General features: G+C 54.1%; 2 protein-coding genes across 7 annotated transcripts in view; one reads left to right on the top strand and one right to left on the bottom strand.

The window, feature by feature from the left end:
• Positions 1–628: 628 nt before the first annotated feature.
• On the bottom strand, positions 629–18,614 carry rnf115a (ring finger protein 115a). 2 transcript variants are annotated; one of them, XM_063041838.1, is made up of 9 exons: positions 18,461–18,614; positions 12,500–12,558; positions 11,675–11,732; positions 10,898–11,118; positions 9,803–9,871; positions 8,449–8,521; positions 7,743–7,836; positions 6,842–6,957; positions 629–3,291 (listed from the first exon to the last, which is right to left on the bottom strand). In XM_063041838.1, exons 1-9 carry the CDS (start codon positions 18,536–18,538, stop codon positions 3,160–3,162), a joined length of 900 nt encoding a protein of 299 aa, XP_062897908.1. In that variant the 5' UTR covers positions 18,539–18,614; the 3' UTR covers positions 629–3,159. The 2 variants fall into 2 exon arrangements, with proteins under 2 accessions (XP_062897908.1, XP_062897909.1); XM_063041839.1 differs by having other exon boundaries at positions 630–3,291; positions 8,449–8,515; positions 18,461–18,603.
• A 78-nt stretch (positions 18,615–18,692) lies between these two features.
• The window catches only part of polr3c (polymerase (RNA) III (DNA directed) polypeptide C), a 28,425-nt gene continuing 25,969 nt past the window's right edge, over positions 18,693–21,148 (top strand). For 2 of the 5 annotated variants that reach the window (XM_063041818.1, XM_063041823.1), the window contains exons 1-2: positions 18,693–18,770; positions 20,685–20,904. In XM_063041818.1, coding sequence (XP_062897888.1) covers positions 20,758–20,904 — 147 coding nt within the window. In that variant the 5' untranslated portion in view covers positions 18,693–18,770; positions 20,685–20,757. Of the gene's footprint in view, positions 18,781–20,684; positions 20,905–21,148 lie in introns of all 5 variants that reach the window. The other 3 variants (XM_063041821.1, XM_063041819.1, XM_063041822.1) reach the window with 3 other exon arrangements.

Raw genomic sequence — 21,148 nt, 5'->3', positions numbered from 1 at the left:
CCAAGGAATTGATTGTGGACTTGAAAGGTCCTCACTAAGGGATCATAAATGGAAAGGGCGACCAGTTTCAAGTTCTCGGGAGTCAACATCTCTCAAGATCTACCCCGGGTCCAACATATTGATACAGTTACAAAGTAGGCATGGCAGCGGCTATATTTCATTAGAAGTCTGGAGATTTGATACATCACCAAAAACACTCACAAATTTCTACAGATGTACTGTGGAGAGCATTCTGAGTGGCTGCATCAATGTCTGGTACGAAGAGGCCAATGCACAGGATCGGAAGAAGCTGCAGAGTGTTGTAAACTCAGCCAGCTCTATCCACGGCCACCAGCCTCCCCAGCATCGAGGACATCCCCCATCACCCAGGGCATGCCCTCTTCTCATTGCTGCCATCCGGGAGGAGGTACAGAAGCCTGAAGCACACTGCGTTTCAGGAACAGCTTCTAACCCTGTGCCGTCTGAGTTTTGAATGGACAGTGAACCTCATTAATTTTGCTTTTTGTTTTAATTATTTAATTTAATTTTTATATATACTTCTTATTTGTAATTTAGTTTATTATGACAAATCCCACGACCTTTACCAGTGATACTGATCCTGAATCGAATTCCGATTCTCCAAAGCAGATGGGCAGGACATGGAAATCTGATCATTTTTGTTCAGTTTATTTACAAAATAAAAACTTTTAAACAAGTGACAGAACAGAGATTAAACATTTACAACTACGAAAAAAAATTGCAATACAGACTCTCCTCTGGAGAGTAAGAGTTATGTCCACGTTCAATTCAGTTTAATTTTGTTACAGTAGAGTCTTTGGGGTCCTGCAATATTAACAGCATCACTGTATAACACAGATACATAATATTCAGGAAGGAAATAGCATAATGAACAGGGAATTTATTATCCTTGAGGAGGGAAGGGCCTATTGGGCCAAGAGGACCCCAACCCTATCCCACAGACGGCTGGTCCCTGTAATAAGAGTCACCCAACAGTGGCTTCCCTGCTCCAGTGTGAGGGGGCTCTCCCTTCCCTAATTTCCACTGCGATGGATACTCCCTGATTCCAAACACTTCACCCCTTCCCCGTCACCTTGAATCTGCACTTGGAGCAGCGTGGTGAAAGGGTGGGGCGGGAGTGGGGAAACGGGGGAGGAGAGGGGGAGAGTAGTCGGGGTGGGGATGTGGAGTGGCAGGGAGGGAACAGGGAGGAAGGGAAGCACTGTGGATGGGAGGGGTGAGCACTGGGGATGGCATCGGCAAGATGGGCAGGAAGGAGGGGGAGCACCCCGGTCTCCTGGTAACAGAGAGCTGCCACAGAGTGCAGGAACTGGGACAGGGAGAAACCCAGGATCACTGACCTCAGGGGGGAGGGAGCGAGGGGCCACCCTGAGATCACTGGGGGTGGGGGGAAGAGGGGGAGGAATAGGAGGGGGCGATGAGTTGCTTGATTACTGACCTCGGAGGAGGAAGAGCAGTGCGTCCGGGGTGCCACTGACCTTGGAAGGGAGAGGGGCAAGCCCCAGGGTTCCCAACCTCAGAGGGGGGGGAAGTACGACCAGGAACCCCAGGGTCATTGACATTGGAAGGATTGGGGCGGGGGGATCCCGGGGACGCCAACCTCAGAGGATTTAAAACAAAGTTTTTATGTAATATAAACCTCAAACCCAAGATTGAGGCCAGCTCAGGTGTAAATCCGAAATTCATTTCCAACCCCGCTACTCTGAACCCAAACCCAATGTTTCATTTTGTATGTTTTTTTTTGTTTTTACGAGAACGTGCTCCCAATCCAAGAAGTGGATTGATGACAATATGACGTGAAGTCAGCAGCAGACGGACTAACCATGGCCCAGGCAATGAACCGGAGAGGCAGAGCATAGACTAACCTACCAGTTGGCTCATCGGTACAGTACCCCCAACATCCTGCTCCCTGCATCACGTTTCACGCCCAGCCCAAGCTGGCATTGACTCCATACCAACCCTGGTCACTGCTGGGCAGTGGACTCGCATTCATCAAGGTTCGAATTAAACCTTGCAACATTTCACATCTCAGCTGCAGAAGACTTAGCGTCAGTCAAGTTAGAACCAACGCAAGAGGGTTAGAAACCTGCCGCTGTGACACAAGAACCATCTTGTCGCCACCTTGCTGGCTTTGTTTGAGGCTCTCTCTCTCTCTCTGACACACAGAATACTGCATCTTGAAACACCGGCCCTTTTGTATCAAACAGAAGCCTGCTTTGGGGGCTCAGTAATACTGCCAGCGTGTGGGTGAAATATGCTGGGATCTGTGACCATAAACATTCCTGGTAACACACTACTGGGAGGGAGGGGGAGGAGACACGGAGTTGAGGGAATGCCCGAGGAGGAATCACCCTACCTCAGGAAGAGAATTTGGACCATCCTTTCCACTACAGAGCCCAGCACCAAGCCACCTCCGGAATCTCAGCAGACCTGCACGTAAAGCGGGTAAGAGGGAGGGTCGAAGAGATTCAGGCCAGTGTCCCCTTCCGCCTGCCCTGAGAAACGAGCCAGTTCCCAGTGGGAGAGCAGCAGAACAGCCTCTCCTGATCCCAGAAAGGACCCCTGTGGTCAAATAGGTTCTTCCTACCACACACACTACAAGAGGTTGAGTGTCGGGCACTCAGACCAGGGTGTAACATTGGAGGGAAGGGGGAGGGGGGATTGATTACCACCCTTCCTCCCGGTCTTCATGCACCTAGTTCTGGGCTGACGGGCCAGTGGTGGCTGGAGAACGTCACCCTAGGAAGCCAACCAGATGTGTAAAGTGCCTCGGGAGAGCTCCAGCCCTTCCGGCTGACCCATTCACTGAACCCTACCCAAATCTCGGCAAATTCCAATCGGGCTTGGAATTTTCCTTCCTGCAGAATCGAGAGTTAATTTCTCAAACAGAGAGGGAGGGGGAGGTCTGAACAGAATGTGTGGAGAGCCATTCGTTTAGTGCAACCGTGGAGAAGCAGGCCGATCCCACACAGGATTCACAGTGTGGCTTGCCCTTCCCTCTGTCAGCCCGGGAGACACCGCTCCGAGTTATACCCTGCCCTCTTGATTCTTTTAATATATATATATAATTTACAATATTATTGATTGAGTTGTGCAGAGGGGTGGGGGAGACAGGTTGCAAAGTGCTCCACGAAGAGTCCTTCAGTACGCCCAGGGGTCTCGCCGCCCGCTTTCCCTACCCGCCGAGCTGCCGGACAGCTGCTCTGAGGTCTGCTGATGGCCTGTGGTGACTTCCCCATTCAGACTCTTGCGGCACACCGGACAAGTGTCGTGCTGGAAGAGAGGACGGCAGCCAAATTAAATACGACAATATGACAAATATGGCAGTGGAGCAAGCATCAGAGAATGAGGTGGAGGATAAACGTGTGGCTGAGGGATTGGAGCAGGGGGCAGGGATTCAGATTTCTGGATCATTGGGACCTCTTCTGGGGCAGGTGTGACTTGTACAAAAAGCACTGGAATCCCAGGGGGACCAATATCCTGGTGGGAAGGTTTGCAAAGGCTACTGGGGAGAGTTTAAACTAGAACTGCTGGGGGATGGGAACCAAACTGAAGTGACGGAAGTTGGCTCACAAATAGAGAAAGCTTGGAGACAGTGCGAGAGGGAGGATAGGCAGGTGACAGAGAAGGGACGCGCTCAGACTGATGGTTTGAGATGTGTCTATTTTAATGCAAGGAGTATTATGAATCAAGCAGATGAGCTTAGAGCGTGGATCAGTACTTGGAGCTATGATGTTGTGGCCATTACAGAGGCTTGGATGGTGCAGGGGCAGGAATGGCTCCTTCAAATGCAAGGCTTTAGAAGTTTCAGAAAGAACAGGGAGGGAGGTAAAGAGATGGGGGTGTGGCACTGCTATTCAGAGATAGTGTCACGGCTGCAGAAAAGGAGGAAGTCATGGAGGGGTTGTCTACAGAGTCTCTGTGGGTGGAAGTTAGGAACAGGAAGGGGTCAATAACATTTCCGGGTGTTTTTAACAGACCACCCAAAGGTAACAGGGACATCGAGGAGCAGACAGGGAGACAGATTCTGGGAAGGAGTAATAATAACAGGGTTGTTGTGGTGGGAGATTTTAACTTCCCAAATATTGATTGGCATCTCCCTAGAGTGAGGGGTGGAGTTTGTTAGGTGTGTTCAGGAAGGTTTCTTGACACAATATGTAGATAAATCTACAAGAGGAGAGGCTGTACTTGACCTGGTATCGGGAAATGAACCTGGTCAGGAGTCAGATCTCTCAGTGGGAGGGCATTTTGGAGATAGTGATCACAATTCTATCTCCTTTACCATAGCACTGGAGAGGGATAGGAACAGACAAGTTAGGAAACGTTTAATTGGAGTAAGGGGAAATATGAGGCTATCAGGCAGGAACTTGGAAGCATAAATTGGGAACAGATGTTCTCAGGAAAATGTATGGCAGAAATATAGCAAATGTTCAGGGGATATTTGCGTGGGGTTCTGAGTAGATTTTGTTCCAAAGAGACAGGGAAAGGATGGTGGGGTACAGGAACCGTGGTGTACAAAGGCTGTTGTAAATCTGTCAAGAAGAAGAGCTTACGAAAGGTTCAAAAAACTAGGACCTAGTAGAGATCTAGAAGGTTAAAAGGCTAGTAGGAAGGAGCTTAAGAAAGAAATTAGGAGAGCCAGAAGGGGCCATGAGAAGGCCTTGGCGGACAGGATTAAGGAAAACCCCAAGGCATTCTACAAGTATATGAACAGCAAGAGGATAAGACGTTAGAGAATAGGACCAATCAAGTGTGACAGTGGAAAAGTGTGTATGGAACCGGAGGATACTTTGCTTCAGTATTCACTACGGAAAAGGATCTTGGCAATTGTAGGGATGACCTGCAGCGGACTGAAAAGCTTGAGAATGTAGGTATTAATAAAGAGGATGTGCTGGAGCTTTTGGAAAGCATCAAGTTGGATAAGTCACCGGGACCGGACCGGATGTACCCCAGGCTACCGTGGGAAGCGAGGGAGGAGATTGCTGAGCCTCTGGCGATGATCTTTGCATCATCAATGGGGACAAAGAGAGGTTCCAGAGGAGTGGAGGGTTGCAGATGTTGTTCCATTATTCAAGAAAGGGAGTAGAGATAGCCCAGCAAATTATAGACCAGTGAGTCTTACTTCAGTAGTTGGTAAGTTGATGGAGAAGATCCTGAGAGGCAGGATTTATGAACATTTGGAGAGGCAAAATATGATTAGGAATAGTCAGCATGGCTTTGTGAAAGGCAGATCGTGCCTTATGAGCCTGATTAAATTTTTTGAGGATGTGACTAAACACATTGATGAAGATTGAGCCGTGTAGTATATATGGATTTCAGCAAGGCATTTGATAAGGTACCCCATGCCAGGCTTATTGAGAAAGCAAGGAGGCATGGGATCCAAGGGGACCTTGCTTTGTGGATCCAGAATTGGCTTGCTCACAGAAGGCAAAGAGTGGTTGTAGACGGGTCATATTCTGCATGGAGGCCGGTGACCAGTGGTGTGCCTCAGGGATCTGTTCCGGGACCCCTACTCTTTGTGATTTTTATAAATGACCTGGATCAGGAAGTAGAGGGATGGGTTAGTATTTCTATTTAACTATTTATTACTATTTCCTATTACTAATCTATTACTATTTATTATTTCTATGACTATTACTATTTATTATTTATGGTGCAACTGTAACGAAAACCAATTTCCCCCGGGATCAATAAAGTATGACTCTGACTATGACTATGACTAAATTTGCTGATGACACAAAGGCTGGAGGTATTGTGGATAATGTGGAGGGCTGTTAGAGGTTACAGCGGGACATTGATAGGATGCAAAACTGGGCTGAGAAGTGGCAGATGGAGTTCAACCCAGATAAGTGTGAGGTGGGTCATTTTGGAGGGTCAAATATGTTGCAGTTCTAAAGTAAGGACATGTTGGGCACAGCTTTGTGGGCCGAAGGGCCTGTACTGTGCTGTAGGCTTTCTGTTTCTAAACAGCGGTTGGGTTGGGTGGGTGGAGGTCCAGCAGTGGAGCAGCAAACAGCAGGGGGTGGGGTGGGAGGAAGAGAGGCAAGTGGCGAACAGCGGGGGGGGGGGGTGGTTTAGAATTGTATTGCAATGTGGGCAGGGTGCAGGTGAGGCCACAGTTGCAACACAATATTCTGAGGGAGAATGCTCACCCCCACCCCAGGGAGTGTTTGGCATCAGAAATGCACTGCCTGACAGGGGTGGTGGAGGGAGTGACTCCCACAGTATTGAAAAAAATGCTCTCCTTGCTTGAGGAGATGGTTCACAGGTTGAATCCTGAGATGAGGGATTGAGGTTAAGTCACCTGCGACTATACTCACTGGAATTGATTGAGAAGGGATCTGAGAGAAACATAAAATTATGGAAAGGATAGATCAATTCTAAACTGTTCGCATCATTGTCCGGTATGGAGAGGCCATTACAGAGAATTGTAAACCCAGCCAGTTCCATCATGGGCACTAGCCTGCCCAACAGCCAGGACATCTTCAATCTCTTCAAAAAAGTGGCATCCATCATTACGGGCCCCCATGACCCAGGACACGCTCCCTGCTCATCGCTACCATCAGGAGCCAGAAGACACACACTCAATGTTTCAGGAACACCATCTCCTCCTCCGCCATCAGATTCTTGAATGGACATTGTACATCTCACTATTTTTTCCTCTCTTTTTGAAACATTTATTACAATTTAGTTTTTTTTGAGTATTGCAATGTACTGCTGCCAGAAAGATGAAAGCTGACCCTGACTGTGCGGAGTTATAGGATGAGCCTGACGCGCTGCTCCCTGAGCACTCTGTGATGGAGGTACGGGTGGCACCACTCACCATCTCTAGCCAGGGGACGATGCAATCGTTGTGGAAGAGGTGGTGGCAGGGCAGCTGTCGGACCTGTTCCTCCAGGAGGTAATCCTCTTTGCAAACCGGACACTCGAGGGCGGAATCTGCAGGGGTACAACATTACCGACACCACAATCCCTCGCACCCTCATCAGCAACTCAGCCCTCCTAACCCTCCTCCTCATTCCTACCCCTCCCTCACACCCCTCCTCCTACCCCTTCCCCACATCCCTTCTCCCTCATTCCTACCCCTCCCACAGCCCTCCTCCCTCATTCCTCTTTCCCCTCCTCCTACATCCCTACCTCTCCCTCACACCCCTCCTCCTACCACTTCCCCACACCCCCTTCTCCCTAATTCCTTCCTCTCACTCCCTCACACCCTCCTCCCTCATTCCTACCCCTCATATCCCCTTCTCCGCATTCCTACCCCTCCCACTCCCACACACCCCTCTCCCTCATTACTATCTCTCCCTTCCTCCTACTCCCTCATCCCTACCCCTCCCACTCCATCACAGCCCTCCTCTCTCAGTCCTACTCCTCCTGCTCCCACACCTCTCTCATTCTTACCCCTTTCTCTCCCACACACCCACTCCTCCTCATTCCTACCCCTCCCTCATACCCCCTGCCCTGTCATCACACCCCTCGACCTCCTTCACCACCCTCCTCTTCTTCTTCTCCTTCCACCTCATTCTCTCCCTCGACCCATGTCCCCGCTCCCCTCACCTCTCTGCCCACTCCAGCGCCCTCCTCCATTCCCCACCTCCCCCCACCCACCCGGACCTCCCTTCTCCAGTGGCGGGTGGGACTGGGGTCAGTAATGCTGACCCTCAGCCCCATGTCCACTCGACCCCTGGCCGCTGGAGGCACTGCACCCACACCAGCCTGCTTACCGATCTGTTCCTGGGACACGGTGACAACGGGGAGTGCGGCGATCCTGTCCCGGTCAGCGGGAGGAGGTCCCGTGTTCTCCAGCTGGCCCAGGAGCTGTGCGACATACACACGGCAGAGCATTGGGGTAGTTCCAGACAGACAGGGAACTCACAGCCATTTCACCAACAACCATCCCGCCCACACCATTCTGCTCTTCCCTCCCCTTCAACCTTTCCTCTCTGTCCTCCCCCCCCAATTTTGACCTTCCCACTCCGGCATCTCCCCCCACTCCAACCCTTGCCAGGGCCAATGCCTCCCCAACTCTGTAGCCACCTTTTCTCCTTCCTTCACTCACTCATCCCCCCCACCCACCCATCTGCTGCTCACCTCCACTTCTCCCCCCCCACCCCTGAGGCGCCACGGTGCTACTGCCGCACGGGGTGTGGGAGCTCAGAGTTCAATGCCACGTCTCCAGTCTGCTCCCACAATCCCCGGGTGGGTAATTACATGTTGTAAATGATCAGGGTCAGGGTTCAGCGGGGGTTGCTAAATAAACACACATCTCCCTCACCCCCTTTCTGAGACGTGCTCCACCCTACTGAGGGTCAGGGTTAACGAGAGGTCGGAGGTGGGGAGGAAGGGAACAATGAGAGGTGAAGAGGGCTGTTTGCAGGGAGAAGGCTGTTTGCAGGCTGTTCCGTGGCCAAGCCAATGGCAGCTCCTCACCTGTGTGATCACCGCGTCGAGCCCACTCTGTCCCCAGGCATAATCGGCAGGATTTGAGTGCAGCAGCCTGTCCCTCAGGAGAGAGAGAGAGCATTGATAACTCGTCACTGCTGGCATCACCCCACTCACTCCTACGTCACCCCCCCAACTCTTCCATCAGCGGCAAATAGTCCCTCCAGAACCTACCCACTCCCTCCTTTGCGTTCTCCTTCCTCCATCTTTCTCATTCTGGGATAGAGAGCAGTTCAGACAGAGTGAAGCTCCCTCCACACTGTCCCATCACACACTCCCAGGGTCAGACACAGAGTGAAGCTCCCTCTACACTGTCCCATCACACACTCCCGGGGTCAGACACAGAGTGAAACTCCCTCTACACTGTCCCATCACACACTCCCGGGGTCAGACACAGAGTGAAACTCCCTCTACACTGTCCCATCACACACTCCCAGGGTCAGACACAGAGTAAAGCTCCCTCCACACTGTCCCATCACACACTCCCAGGGTCAGACACAGAGTGAAGCTCCCTCTACACTGTCCCATCACACACTCCCAGGGTCAGAAACAGAGTGAAGCTCCCTCCACACCGTCCCATCACACACTCCCGGGGTCAGACACAGAGTGAAGCTCCCTCTACACCATCCCATCACACACTCCCGGGGTCAGACACAGAGCGAAGCTCCCTCTACACTGTCCCATCACACACTCCCAGGGTCAGACACAGAGTGAAGCTCCCTCTACACCGTCCCATCACACACTCCCGGGGTCAGACACAGAGTGAAGCTCCCTCTACACCGTCCCATCACACACTCCCGGGGTCAGACACAGAGTGAAACTCCCTCTACACTGTCCCATCACACACTCCCAGGGTCAGACACAGAGTAAAGCTCCCTCCACACTGTCCCATCACACACTCCCAGGGTCAGACACAGAGTGAAGCTCCCTCTACACTGTCCCATCACACACTCCCAGGGTCAGACACAGAGTAAAGCTCCCTCCACACTGTCCCATCACACACTCCCAGGGTCAGAAACAGAGTGAAGCTCCCTCCACACCGTCCCATCACACACTCCCGGGGTCAGACACAGAGTGAAGCTCCCTCTACACCATCCCATCACACACTCCCGGGGTCAGACACAGAGCGAAGCTCCCTCTACACTGTCCCATCACACACTCCCAGGGTCAGACACAGAGTGAAGCTCCCTCTACACCGTCCTATCACACACTCCTGGAGTCAGATACAGAGTTAGAGTGCACCAAGAGGAACCATACAAGACAGAGCTGAGGTCCCACCAGGAATGGAACCCATCCCCAGGGAGTGGTTGGCTAGCAGGGAGGGGTGGGGAACTGGACTCACCACGAGAAGGTTGGAGAGCCTGGGATTCCAGCGTTGGAGAAGAGCCCAGCAAATAACTGCTGAATTATTCTGCGGAAAGAGGTGTCGGAAGAGTGAGGCAGAGGCAGACAACCCATTCAGGAACACGCGAAATCTTCCATGGAGAGCATTCTGACATGTTACATCACTGCCTAGCATGAGGGCGGGAGGCTACTGCACAGGACCGAGTGAAGCTACAGAAAGTTGTTAGTCAGCTGCTTGGTATCCAAGACATCTTCAAGGAGCAGTGCCTCAAAGAGGCGGCGTCCATCGTTAAGGATCCCCATCACCCAGGACGTGCCCTCTTCCCATTGTTACCATCAGGACGGAGGTACAGAAACATGAAGGCACACACTCAGCCATTCAGGAACAGCTTTTTCCTCTCTGCCATCCGATTTATAAACGGACACTGAACCCGCAGACGTTACCTCACTTTTTTAATATCATTTCTGTTTTGCATTATTTTAAACTTAACTATTTAATATACATAAATATACTTACTGTAATTGATTAACTTATTTATTTCTGCCGCAAAGTTAACAAGTTTTAATTCATGCGCCAGTGATATTAAACCTGACCGATTCTGATTTCATTAGTACGTCTCTAGGCTTGGCTCCGGGAGACGGAGGGAGGACTGATATTAAACCTGACCCATTCTGATTTCATTCGAACGTCTCTGGGAGACGGAGGGAGGACTGATATTAAACCTGACCGATTCTGATTTCATTAGAACGTCTCTGGGAGACGGAGGGAGGACTGATATTAAACCTGACCGATTCTGATTTCATTAGAACGTCTCTGGGAGACGGAGGGAGGACTGATATTAAACCTGACTGATTCTGATTTCATTACAGCGTCTCTGGGAGACGGAAGAAGGACTGAACAGTGATATTAAACCTGACCGATTCTGATTTCATTAGAGCGTCTCTGGGAGACGTAAGAAGGACTGAACAGTGATATTAAACCTGACTGATTCTGATTTCATTACAGCGTCTCTGGGCTCGGCTTCGGGAGACAGAGGGACAACTGAGCAGCCATGTCACAGAATAGCGGCAGACGGCGCAGACTCCTACCTACCCCTCGATGGCCGGAGACCTCTCAGGCCGGGAGGAGGCCCTGGACCGATACCTCCTGGCCACGGGTAACCTGGCATGCCGGCCGGGACCCCAGACATCACCCTGCTGCCCACCCCGGTCCAGTCCCCCGCCATCGTGTTCCAGCGAAGCGCCGCCACGCAGCGGCCTCCCATCCACCAGCAGGAACGTCTGGTCCAGGTTCAGGAAAGTTCGATCCCACAGCTGCAAGGCAGGGAGAACAGAGGTTAGGGAGGGAGGGAGGCATGTGAATCCAGGAATCCAGCCAGGATGATGGACAACCCACAGATGGGGGAGGGGGAGACGACTCACGGGTGGGTGAGGGGGGAACAACTCACAGATGGGTGGGGGACAAGGGGGAGGGGAGATGACTCTCAGATGGGTGGGAGAAGAGGGGGAGGATTCACAGATGGGTGGGGGCAATAGGGGAGGGGGAGACGACGCACAGACGGGTGGGGGGATGAGGGGGAGGGGGAGACAACTTACAGACGGGTGGGGGGAAACGAATCACAGATGGGTAAGGGAAGAGGGGGAGACGACTCACAGATTTGTAGGGGGATGAGGGGAAGACGACCTGCAAGTGGGTGGGGGGACATGGGTGAGAAGATGATGACTCACAGACGGGAGGGCGGATGAGGGGGAGGGGAGACAACTCTCAGATGGGTGGGGGAAGAGGGGGAGACGACTCACAGACGGGTGGGGGAAGAGAGGGAGGGGGAGACAACTCACAGATGGGACAAGGACGGTGGGGGGAACTGACCTCTGCAAACTGTGTGGCTGAATCTTCGTCCAATCCATTCGTCCTGCCATCCAGGAAACTGTGGATACACGGCTCGGTTAATCAGTGCCTGGGTTGCAGAAGCTTACCGATCTGCCCCCGCGGGGATATTCCACCCCACCCGTCCCCCAGGGACACTATCCCCACCAGAACTGGGCTCCAGGAATGGGGTGCGTTGTGTGTAGGGGAGACGAGGGATGGGGAGGGCAGCACCCCGTCACCTTTGTATGTGAGGTGGGGCAGCTTGACCCGACAACCCCCGAGAGGGATGGCGCTGATTTGCAGATTGTTCCCTACGTATGGAATTAACGTAACCACGGTACGGTGCGATGCATCACCAAACTGCCGGCTCCTGCAAGCCAAGTCTGGTGTCGCTGGTAAGCTCCGCATCTATACTTGGCAGCGTAGAGGTGAGTGTAACACTATTGCAGTGTCAGCAACCCAGGGTCATTTCCCACCGCTGGCTTAAGGAGTACGTTCTCCCTGAGATCCTCCCACAGTCCACGAGAATAATGGGTGACACGGGCTGGAAACTAGGCTGCAAGGGAGGGAAGGCGGTGGCAAGCCTTCTTGTAGTGGAGACTGCTGTGCACTCTCTGTTCTTGTAGAGCTGTCAATGGCACCCGTAGGGAGTATAGGATTGAGAGGGTGAGAGGAACCTGCAGGGGACCCGACACTGGAGATCGGGACCCAGCCACTGTTCAAACAAGCATCTCCCGCTCGTCTGTCTCTCCCCAACCCAAGGGGTCTGAAGGAAGGTCTTCCTCCCCTACATCCCCCCGCTGCTGGGATGGATGCAGCACCCACCTGGACTGATCGGTGACTTCCTCGATGAAGCCTGACTCACACTGGGGGCATGTGTATTCCTGCAAGGGAAGAGAAGGCAGGATCAGCACTGGATTAGATCCCGGCACAGGGCAGGAGAGGTGCCAGACGTCAGACTGGTGAGAGGCCGAGGGAGAGAGACAGGGGGGACAATGGAGCGGGGGGAGCAAAAGGGAAAGGAGGAGGGGAATTGAGGGGCCAGATGGGATGGAGAAGGGAATTTGGAGGAGCGGATGGGGAGGGGAAAGGGGGGCAGGAGAGCTGAGAGGGGGAAGGGGAAGAGGTGTGCAGAGGGAGTGGAGGGATTGGGGGGGTGTAAGGGAACAAATGGGCCAAGGGAGGGGAGAGGTAGGGAGTGGAGGGGGCGATGGGGAGCGGAGCGGGCGACAGGGAGTGGAGAGGCGGGGGAGTGCAAAGACGAGAGATGGGAACCAGTGTGGATGATGAGCAGTGGATGGGGTGGAGAATGATAAAGGCACGGTGATAGGGGACTGCGCAGGAGTTTGGGAGGTAGTGGATGTAAGAGAGGGTATGTGCAGATTGGGAGAGAGAAAGGGCCAGGAGTTTGGGAGGTAGTGGATGTAAGAGAGGGTATGTGCAGATCGGGAGAGAGAAAGGGCCAGGAGTTTGGGAGGTAGTGGATGTAAGAGAGGGTATGTGCAGATCGGGAGAGAGAAAGGGCCAGGAGTTTGGGAGGTAGTGGATATAAGAGAGGGTATGTGCAGATCGGGAGAGAGAAAGGGCCAGGAGTTTGGGAGGTAGTGGATGTAAGAGAGGGTATGTGCAGATCGGGAGAGAGAAAGGGCCAGGAGTTTGGGAGGTAGTGGATGTAAGAGAGGGTATGTGCAGATCGGGAGAGAGAAAGGGCCAGCAAGAATCACAAGGAGGTATTCACTCAGTCTGATAGTCTCCAAAGCACACAACGCCAGACTGGCCAATCTTTCCTCCAATCTCTGAAGCTGCCTGGGGAATCTCTGCTCAACTCTACGTCAAGAACATCGTTCTCACCCGTTGTTATTCCAGATAAACCTGTCTTGCTCTTAGCAATCTGTTCTGTGCCTCAGCAGGGCAAAGGAACTTGATGCAGTTTTGAAAACCACAAGGAGTTTGCCAGGTACATCTGAATCCCACCTGTGGTATTCGAGACACACTCACACGCAACAGGGCTCCAGTGATTAGCGCCTTCTGTTTGGGGGTCGAAGGCAGAGCCACCCACACTCAATGCCAGTTTAGCGTCATCCAAATGAACATTTTAAATCAGGCAGCATTTACAGAGAGGAATAAACTTCAGCCTGAGACCCCTCATCAGCACTGGCGAAGGATCTTGGCTTAAAACTTCGTGTTTATTCTCTCCATGGATGCTGTCTGACCTGCTGAGTTCCTCCAGCATTTGTATGTGTGTGTTGGATTTCTCGCAGCTGCAGAAATTGATCCGCAAGGTTCTGCGTGGTCCGGGTTGCACTAAAGGCAAGTGCCACCTTTGAACTGCAGAGCATGTGGGCCCATTGAAAAACATCTCTACTTCATTAAAGAAATTTGGCAGGATTTCGGCAAGAAATTCACACCTCAACAATTTTCATTGATGCCCCTATCAGGACATAACAGTGCGCGAGACGGCAGGAAACTGCAGTGTTGTGCTGCACCGGGTGCATCACAGGAACCAGACTGCCCGCTATGGACCCTGTCTACGCTTCTTGCTGCCTCGGGACAGCAGACAAGATAATCAAACAATCCACTCACCCCACTCTCCCTTCTTCCCTCTCCTCTTGGAAGAAGATACAAAAGCCTGAAAGCCCGTACCACCAAGCTACAGGACTGCTCCTACCCTGCTGTTTTCAGACTCTTGAACACATCTCTTGTGCAAGAAAAAACCTTCGCTTTCCCAATCTACCCCATCGTGACCTTTGCACCTTTATTTGCCTGCCTGCTTTGTAATTTCTTTGCAACTGTAACACTTTAGCTTGTTAAAACAGGAGATTCTGCAGATGCTGGAAATCCAGAGAAACACACACAAAATACTGGAAGAACTCAGCAGGTCAAGCAGCATCTATGTTTTGGGTCGAGATGAAGGAAATTGGCTGAAAACATTGACTGTTTATTCCCTTCCATGGATGCTGCCTGACCTGCTGAGTTCCTCCAGCAATTTTGCGCTGTTTCATGCTGTTATTGTACTAACTCAGTGCACTGTGATGAAATGATCGGTATGGCTGGCATGCAGAATAAAGCGTCTCTCTGTATCTACAGCAATAATAACCTATTGGAGCATTTATGGCTCTGGATCTGTACTCACTGGAGTTCAGAAGGGGTATCTCATTTAAAGCTATCAAATATTGAAAGGTTTAGACAGAGTGGATGTTTCCTATGGTGGGGCAGTCTAGGACCAGAGGTCACAGCCTCAGGATACAGGGACGTCCAGTTAGAACAGAGACAAAGATTTTCTTTAGCCAGAGGGTGGTGAATCTGTGGAATTCATTGCCACAGACAGCTGTGGAGGCCAAGTCAGTGAGTATATTTAAAGCGGACATTGGTAGGTTCTTGATTAGTCAGGGTGTCAAAGGTCAGGGAGAAGGCAGGAGAATGGGGTTGAGAGAGATAATAAATCAGCCGTGACGGAATGGTGGAGCCCAGTCGATGGGCCGAACACGCCAATCACAGAACAATGGCAGTGATGACGTGCAGAGCACAGGAAGCTATCAGGAGAGGCATGTGCTGGTGGAATGGACGGAAAGGATGATTGCGTGACGTTACGAGGCAGATGGATTAGCAATGGAGAGAGAGGACCTGAATGAGAGTGGGTGGATTAAATCACTACAGGTACAGGGTAGAGGGCAGAACTAAGCAAATAAGACTCTCACGGAAAGTACGGCAGTATTGGCAGGGAGAGTAACAGAGTGGACAGGGCCTCAACCTAAAGTCTGGTCACACCTCTCCCTGTTGAGGCTGCCTCGTAGACCACAAAGGAGCAGAATTAGGCCACTTTGTCCAGTGAGTCTGCCCAACCATTCCATCATGGCCGATTTATTTTCCCCCTCAACCCCATTCACCTGCCTTCCCCCCGTCATATTTGGGGTCCTGGACTAATCAAGAACCTATCAACCTCTGCTTTAAATATACCCAATGACTTGCCCCCCACAGCCATCTGTGGCAATGAACTCCACAGGTCTGTAATCCTCTGGCTGAAGAAAATACTCTTTATCCTTGTGCTAAAGGGTCGTTCTTATATTCTGAGGCTGTGCCCTCTGGCCCTAGACTCCCCCACCACAGGGCACACCCTCTGCATGTGCACTCTCTCTAGGCCTTTCAATATTCTGTTGCTTTCAAGAGATTACCCGCACCCCACACTCCCAAAGTTCTTCTAAACTCCAGCGAGAACAAGGCTCAGAGACATCAAGTGCTCCTCTTACATTAACCCTTTCATTCCCGGGAACGTTCTCTGGACCCTCTCCAATGCTGGCATATGTTTTCTTGGATAACGGGTCCAAAACTGCTTGTAACACTCCACGTGCAGTCTGACCAATGCGTTTTAAAACCTCAGCACCAGAACAGCGGTGGATTTATTGGGAAGACAGCCAGTACCACAGGAGTTACTGAGCAACATTTATAAAGCTCATCATTATGACCTGTGCTGGTTAGGTCTAGGTCTTCAGTCATCACCATACAAAGCAACGTGGTCATTTAAAACCAGCCATAGAAAACAGCACTATTACACAGGAAGTAGTCAAGCAGACAGTATTCCCAGTACCCTGAGGAGATTTACACCCCTCATCTAAACAATCTGCCTGTCTGGATCTCACTGATGACAGCGATCTGTTACTCTGTCACTGGGGAGGGAATGAAGGAGGGAGAGAGGGGTTGGTGGGGGAAGGAGAGAGGGAGAAGAGAGTTTTAAAGGGAAAAACATGTAAAAATAGGTATCACGGGGTCAGGTGTGGTTGACCAAGGCGTGAAACAAATTGTCAGAGGGCACGGTGGCTGTTTGTTCTTGCAATGAAATAGTTACTGTTGGAATGCTGATCTCTGTGAAAACCGCTGGGTGAGGCGGGGGGGGGGGGAGAAGAGAGAAGTCTGCTCTTTCATGGCAAAGAGATTTAGATTTAATTTTATTTATTAACCACTTATGTGTTGAAACATAGTGAAACATATCACTTACATTAACAACCAACACAAACTAAGTTAGTGCTGCGGGCAGCCCGCAGGTATCGCCACATATTTCAGCGCCAACAACGTTCAGCACAAGCAGCCGATATACAAGTTACAACAACAAAACTTTCCCCCACCCCACAGCCAGAACCAGGGCCGGCTGCCTCTGCGGAAGGAGGTCGTCTCTCTACAAAGACCCACCATGAGACGGGACATCGTGTCTCTATGGGGAACAATGCCAACGGGAAGGGGTCAGTTTGGTCTCCACGGGGAAACGGAGGGGACAGGAAACTGTTCTTCATTCCTCCTGTATTTTGCCCAACACCAGGATACCGCCATCTCTCATAACACCCTGGCCCTCACCTCCCATCCAACACTGCTCCACAGCCACCCCTCACCACCTCAAGACCCCTTCATCGCCACCCACATTGATCTACAACTCCGTCATCTATCCCTAGACCCACAAACACTCCACGTGCCCGTCAACACACCAAGTTCCTTCCAAACTCCAGGAAAAAACCTCTCCCTGCCCCTCAGACCCTTTCACCCCGACCCTACTATCCTCCCCTCCCTTGAGCCTACCCGCCTCTCCACTCCCCCTCAGACCCCCCATTGTCCTTCTGCAACCTCCAGACTCCTCTCTCTCCACAAAACCATCCTCTCAGACCCCTCTCCTCCCAACAAAACCTCCTTCCCTGCGCCCATTCCCCTCTCCGCACCCCAGACTCACTGTCACTCTCATGAAAATCCCACCCCTGTACCTATTCGCCTCTTCCCTCCCCCATTCTCCCTCCACAAACCCTCCCCCTCTGACACCCCTTCGCCCTAGACCCCACTCTCCCCCAAGAAAATCCCATCCCTGCACCCACCTACCTCTCCCCTCCCCCTCAGACCCCATTCTCCCCCTGCGCCCACCTACCTCTCCCCTCCCCCTCAGACCCCATTCTCCCCCCGCGCCCACCTACCTCTCCCCTCCCCCTCAGACCCCATTCTCCCCCCGCGCCCACCCGCCTCTCCCCTCCCCCTCAGACCCCATTCTCCCCCCGCGCCCACCTACCTCTCCCCTCCCCCTCAGACCCCATTCTCCCCCCGCGCCCACCCGCCTCTCCCCTCCCCCTCAGACCCCATTCTCCCCTCGCGCCCACCTACCTCTCCCCCACCTACCTCTCCCCTCCCCCTCAGACCCCATTCTCCCCCCGCGCCCACCTACCTCTCCCCTCCCCCTCAGACCCCATTCTCCCCCCGCGCCCACCTACCTCTCCCCTCCCCCTCATACCCCATTCTCCCCCCGCGCCCACCCGCCTCTCCCCTCCCCCTCAGACCTCATTCTCCCCCCGCGCCCACCCGCCTCTCCCCTCCCCCTCAGACCCCATTCTCCCCTCGCGCCCACCTACCTCTCCCCTCCCCCTCAGACCCCATTCTCCCCCCGCGCCCACCCGCCTCTCCCCTCCCCCTCAGACCCCATTCTCCCCCCGCGCCCACCCGCCTCTCCCCTCCCCCTCAGACTCTTTCATCTCCTGTCCCCACAAAACCCCCTTCCCCGCAGCCATCCGCCTCTCCCCTCCCAGATTCCTCAAGCCCTCTGTCGTCCCCAGGACTCCCCAGCCACAGACTCCCCCACTCTGCCCCATGACCCGAAAACGCCTCCAAACGGCCCAAAGGGAGGGAATTAAATTAAAAAAAATATCCAACGCCTAAAATGGCGGCAGTTGAGAGGAGATCCCGCGGACAGACGCCTTCCCCCTTTCCCCGGAGCTGTTGGGACGCAGTCAGGCAGCGAGCGGAGGGCGCCGGCTCCCTTACCGGCAGCTTGGGGCAGACCTCGCCCTTGCAGCAGTGACAGAAGAAGCGGAGCGGAGACACGGCCGCAGCCTCCGCCATCTTACCCGCTGACGTCACACTGCTCCCGGCAGCCCCCGGATCCCGCCGGGGAGGGAAGGTGGGGAGCGGCGGGCGTCTGGGCGTGGCGGCGCCATTTCTGTGCGGGGCAGACGGAGAAAAGAAAGAGAAGGACAGGAAGTGCCTGGGCGGAAGTGGGGACCCCGGAGGAGAAAGATTGTTACACCAGCTCAAAGACAGCAGAGAGTGGTTCATGTCGGAGGGGGAGTGTGAGGTAGTGAATGGTGAGGGTTGGGGGATGAAGGATGAGGGTGGGGGTGTGGGGGGGGGAGGGAGGGATGAGGGTGGGGGATTATGGGGCGGGAGGGATAATGGAGGGAATTCGGGTGATAGAGGATGTGGTGAGGGGGGAGTGAGGGTGATAGAGGAGGGGATGGGGTGAGTGAGATTGATGGGGGGACTGATGAGAAGGGAGGAGGTAATGGAGTGAGGGGGAGATGGGAGGAATGAGAGTGTTGGAGGGGGTGAAGGGGGCGGAAGGGGTGATAGGGTGGGGCAGGGAAAGGTGATGGGGTAGGGGAGGGAAAGGTGATGGGGTAGGGGAGGGATGAGGGGGTGATGGAGAGGTGAGGGGGAGGGAAAGGTGATGGGGGTTTGGGGAGATGTGGGGGGAAGGAGAGGTGATGGGGTAGGAGAGGGTTGAGGGGTGGTGGAGGTGCGGGGGGAGGGAAAGGGGATGGGGTAGGGGAGGGGTGATGGAGACGTGAGGGGGGAGGGAAAGGTGATGGGTTTTGGGGAGGGGTGGGGGCTGATGGAGAGGTGGAGGAAGGAGAGGTGATGGGGTAGGGGAGGGTTGAGGAGGTGGTGGAGGTGAGGGGAGAGGGAAAGGGGATGGGGGAGGGGAGAGGGAAAGGGGATGGGGGAGGGGTGAGAGGGTGATGGAGACGTGAGGGGGGAGGGAAAGGGGGTAGGGGAGGGGTGATGGAGATGTGAGGGGAGGGAAAGGTGATGGGGTAGGGAGGGGTTGGGGGTGATAGAGAGGAGGGGGAGGGAGAAGTGAGAGGGGGTGATGGGGTAGGGGAGGGTTGAGGGGGTGGTGGAGGTGCGGGGGAGGGAAAGGGGATGGGGTAGGGGAGGGGTGATGGAGACGTGAGGGGGGAGGGAAAGGTGATGGGGGTTTGGGGAGGGGTGGGGGCTGATGGAGAGGTGGGGGGGACGGAGAGGTGATGGGGTAGGGGAGGGTTGAGGGGGTGGTGGAGGTGAGCGGGGAGGGAAAGGGGATGGGGTAGGGGAGGGGTGAGGGGGTGATGGAGACGTGAGGGGGGAGGGAAAGGGGATGGGGTAGGGGAGGGGTGAGGGGGTGATGGAGACGTGAGGGGGAGGGAAAGGGGATGGGGTAGGGGAGGGGTGAGGGGGTGATGGAGACGTGAGGGGGAGGGAGGAAAAGGGGATGGGGTATGGAGACGTGAGGGGGAGGGAAAGGGGGTAGGGGAGGGGTGATGGAGATGTGAGGGGAGGGAAAGGTGATGGGGTAGGGAGGGGTTGGGGGTGATAGAGAGGAGGGGGAGGGGAGAAGTGAGAGGGGGTGATGGGGTAGGGGAGGGTTGAGGGGGTGGTGGAGGTGCGGGGGAGGGAAAGGGGATGGGGTAGGGGAGGGGTGATGGAGACGTGAGGGGGGAGGGAAAGGTGATGGGGGTTTGGGGTGGGGTGGGGGGCTGATGGAGAGGTGGGGGGGAAGGAGAGGTGATGGGGTAGGGGAGGGTTGAGGGGGTGGTGGAGGTGAGCGGGGAGGGAAAGGGGATGGGGTAGGGGAGGGGTGAGGGGGTGATGGAGACGTGAGGGGGGAGGGAAAGGGGATGGGGTAGGGGAGGGGTGAGGGGGTGATGGAGACGTGAGGGGGAGGGAAAGGGGATGGGGTAGGGGAGGGGTGAGGGGGTGATGGAGACGTGAGGGGGAGGGAAAGGGGATGGGGTAGGGGAGGGGTGAGAGGGTGATGGAGACGTGAGGGGGAGGGAAAGGGGATGGGGTAGGGGAGGGGTGAGGGGGTGGTGGAGGTGAGGGGGAGGGAAAGGGGATGGGGTAGGGGAGGGGTGAGGGGGTGATGGAGACGTGAGGGGGGAGGGAAAGGTGATGGGGTAGGGGAGGGGTGAGGATGAGTGTTTGGGTGATCAAGGTGATCCATCCACAGCAGTCGGGCCAAGCTGGAAGTGTGCTGATTGAACCTGTGGAGCTGAGGTGGGAGTCCGGAGTTGTGGACAGAAATGACTCACCTGGAATCGCAGATATGCTCCCACCTTCTCCAGGCGCACTACGGTCAGATCGTGGCCAATGTCGGCACACACCTCGTCCGCAACGGCTGCCAACCGCTGCGACTGATCGCGTCTGACACCGACACTCCTGTCGACCAGGTGCTGGAAAAGTGGGGGTGGGTTGGGTCTGCGGCTTATCTCCACCTCCCTCCCTAAACTGCTGTGGGGTTGGGGGTGAGTGTCGGCATTCCAGAGGGAATGGTGAGGGGTGAGTGTCCGGAGGGAGGGATAGGTGAGGGGTGACTGTCGGCGTTGGGAGGGATAGGTGAGGGGCGAGTGTCGGGAGGGATCGGTGAGGGGCGAGTGTCCGGAGGGAGGGATAAGTGAGGGGTGAGTGTCGGCA

The sequence above is a fragment of the Mobula hypostoma genome, chromosome 2 (genome assembly GCF_963921235.1).
Source record: "Mobula hypostoma chromosome 2, sMobHyp1.1, whole genome shotgun sequence".
In the NCBI taxonomy this organism is placed as follows: Eukaryota; Metazoa; Chordata; class Chondrichthyes; order Myliobatiformes; family Myliobatidae; genus Mobula; species Mobula hypostoma.
Note: the sequence above shows the minus strand (reverse complement) of the source record. Positions and strands in the feature narration are given on the sequence as shown.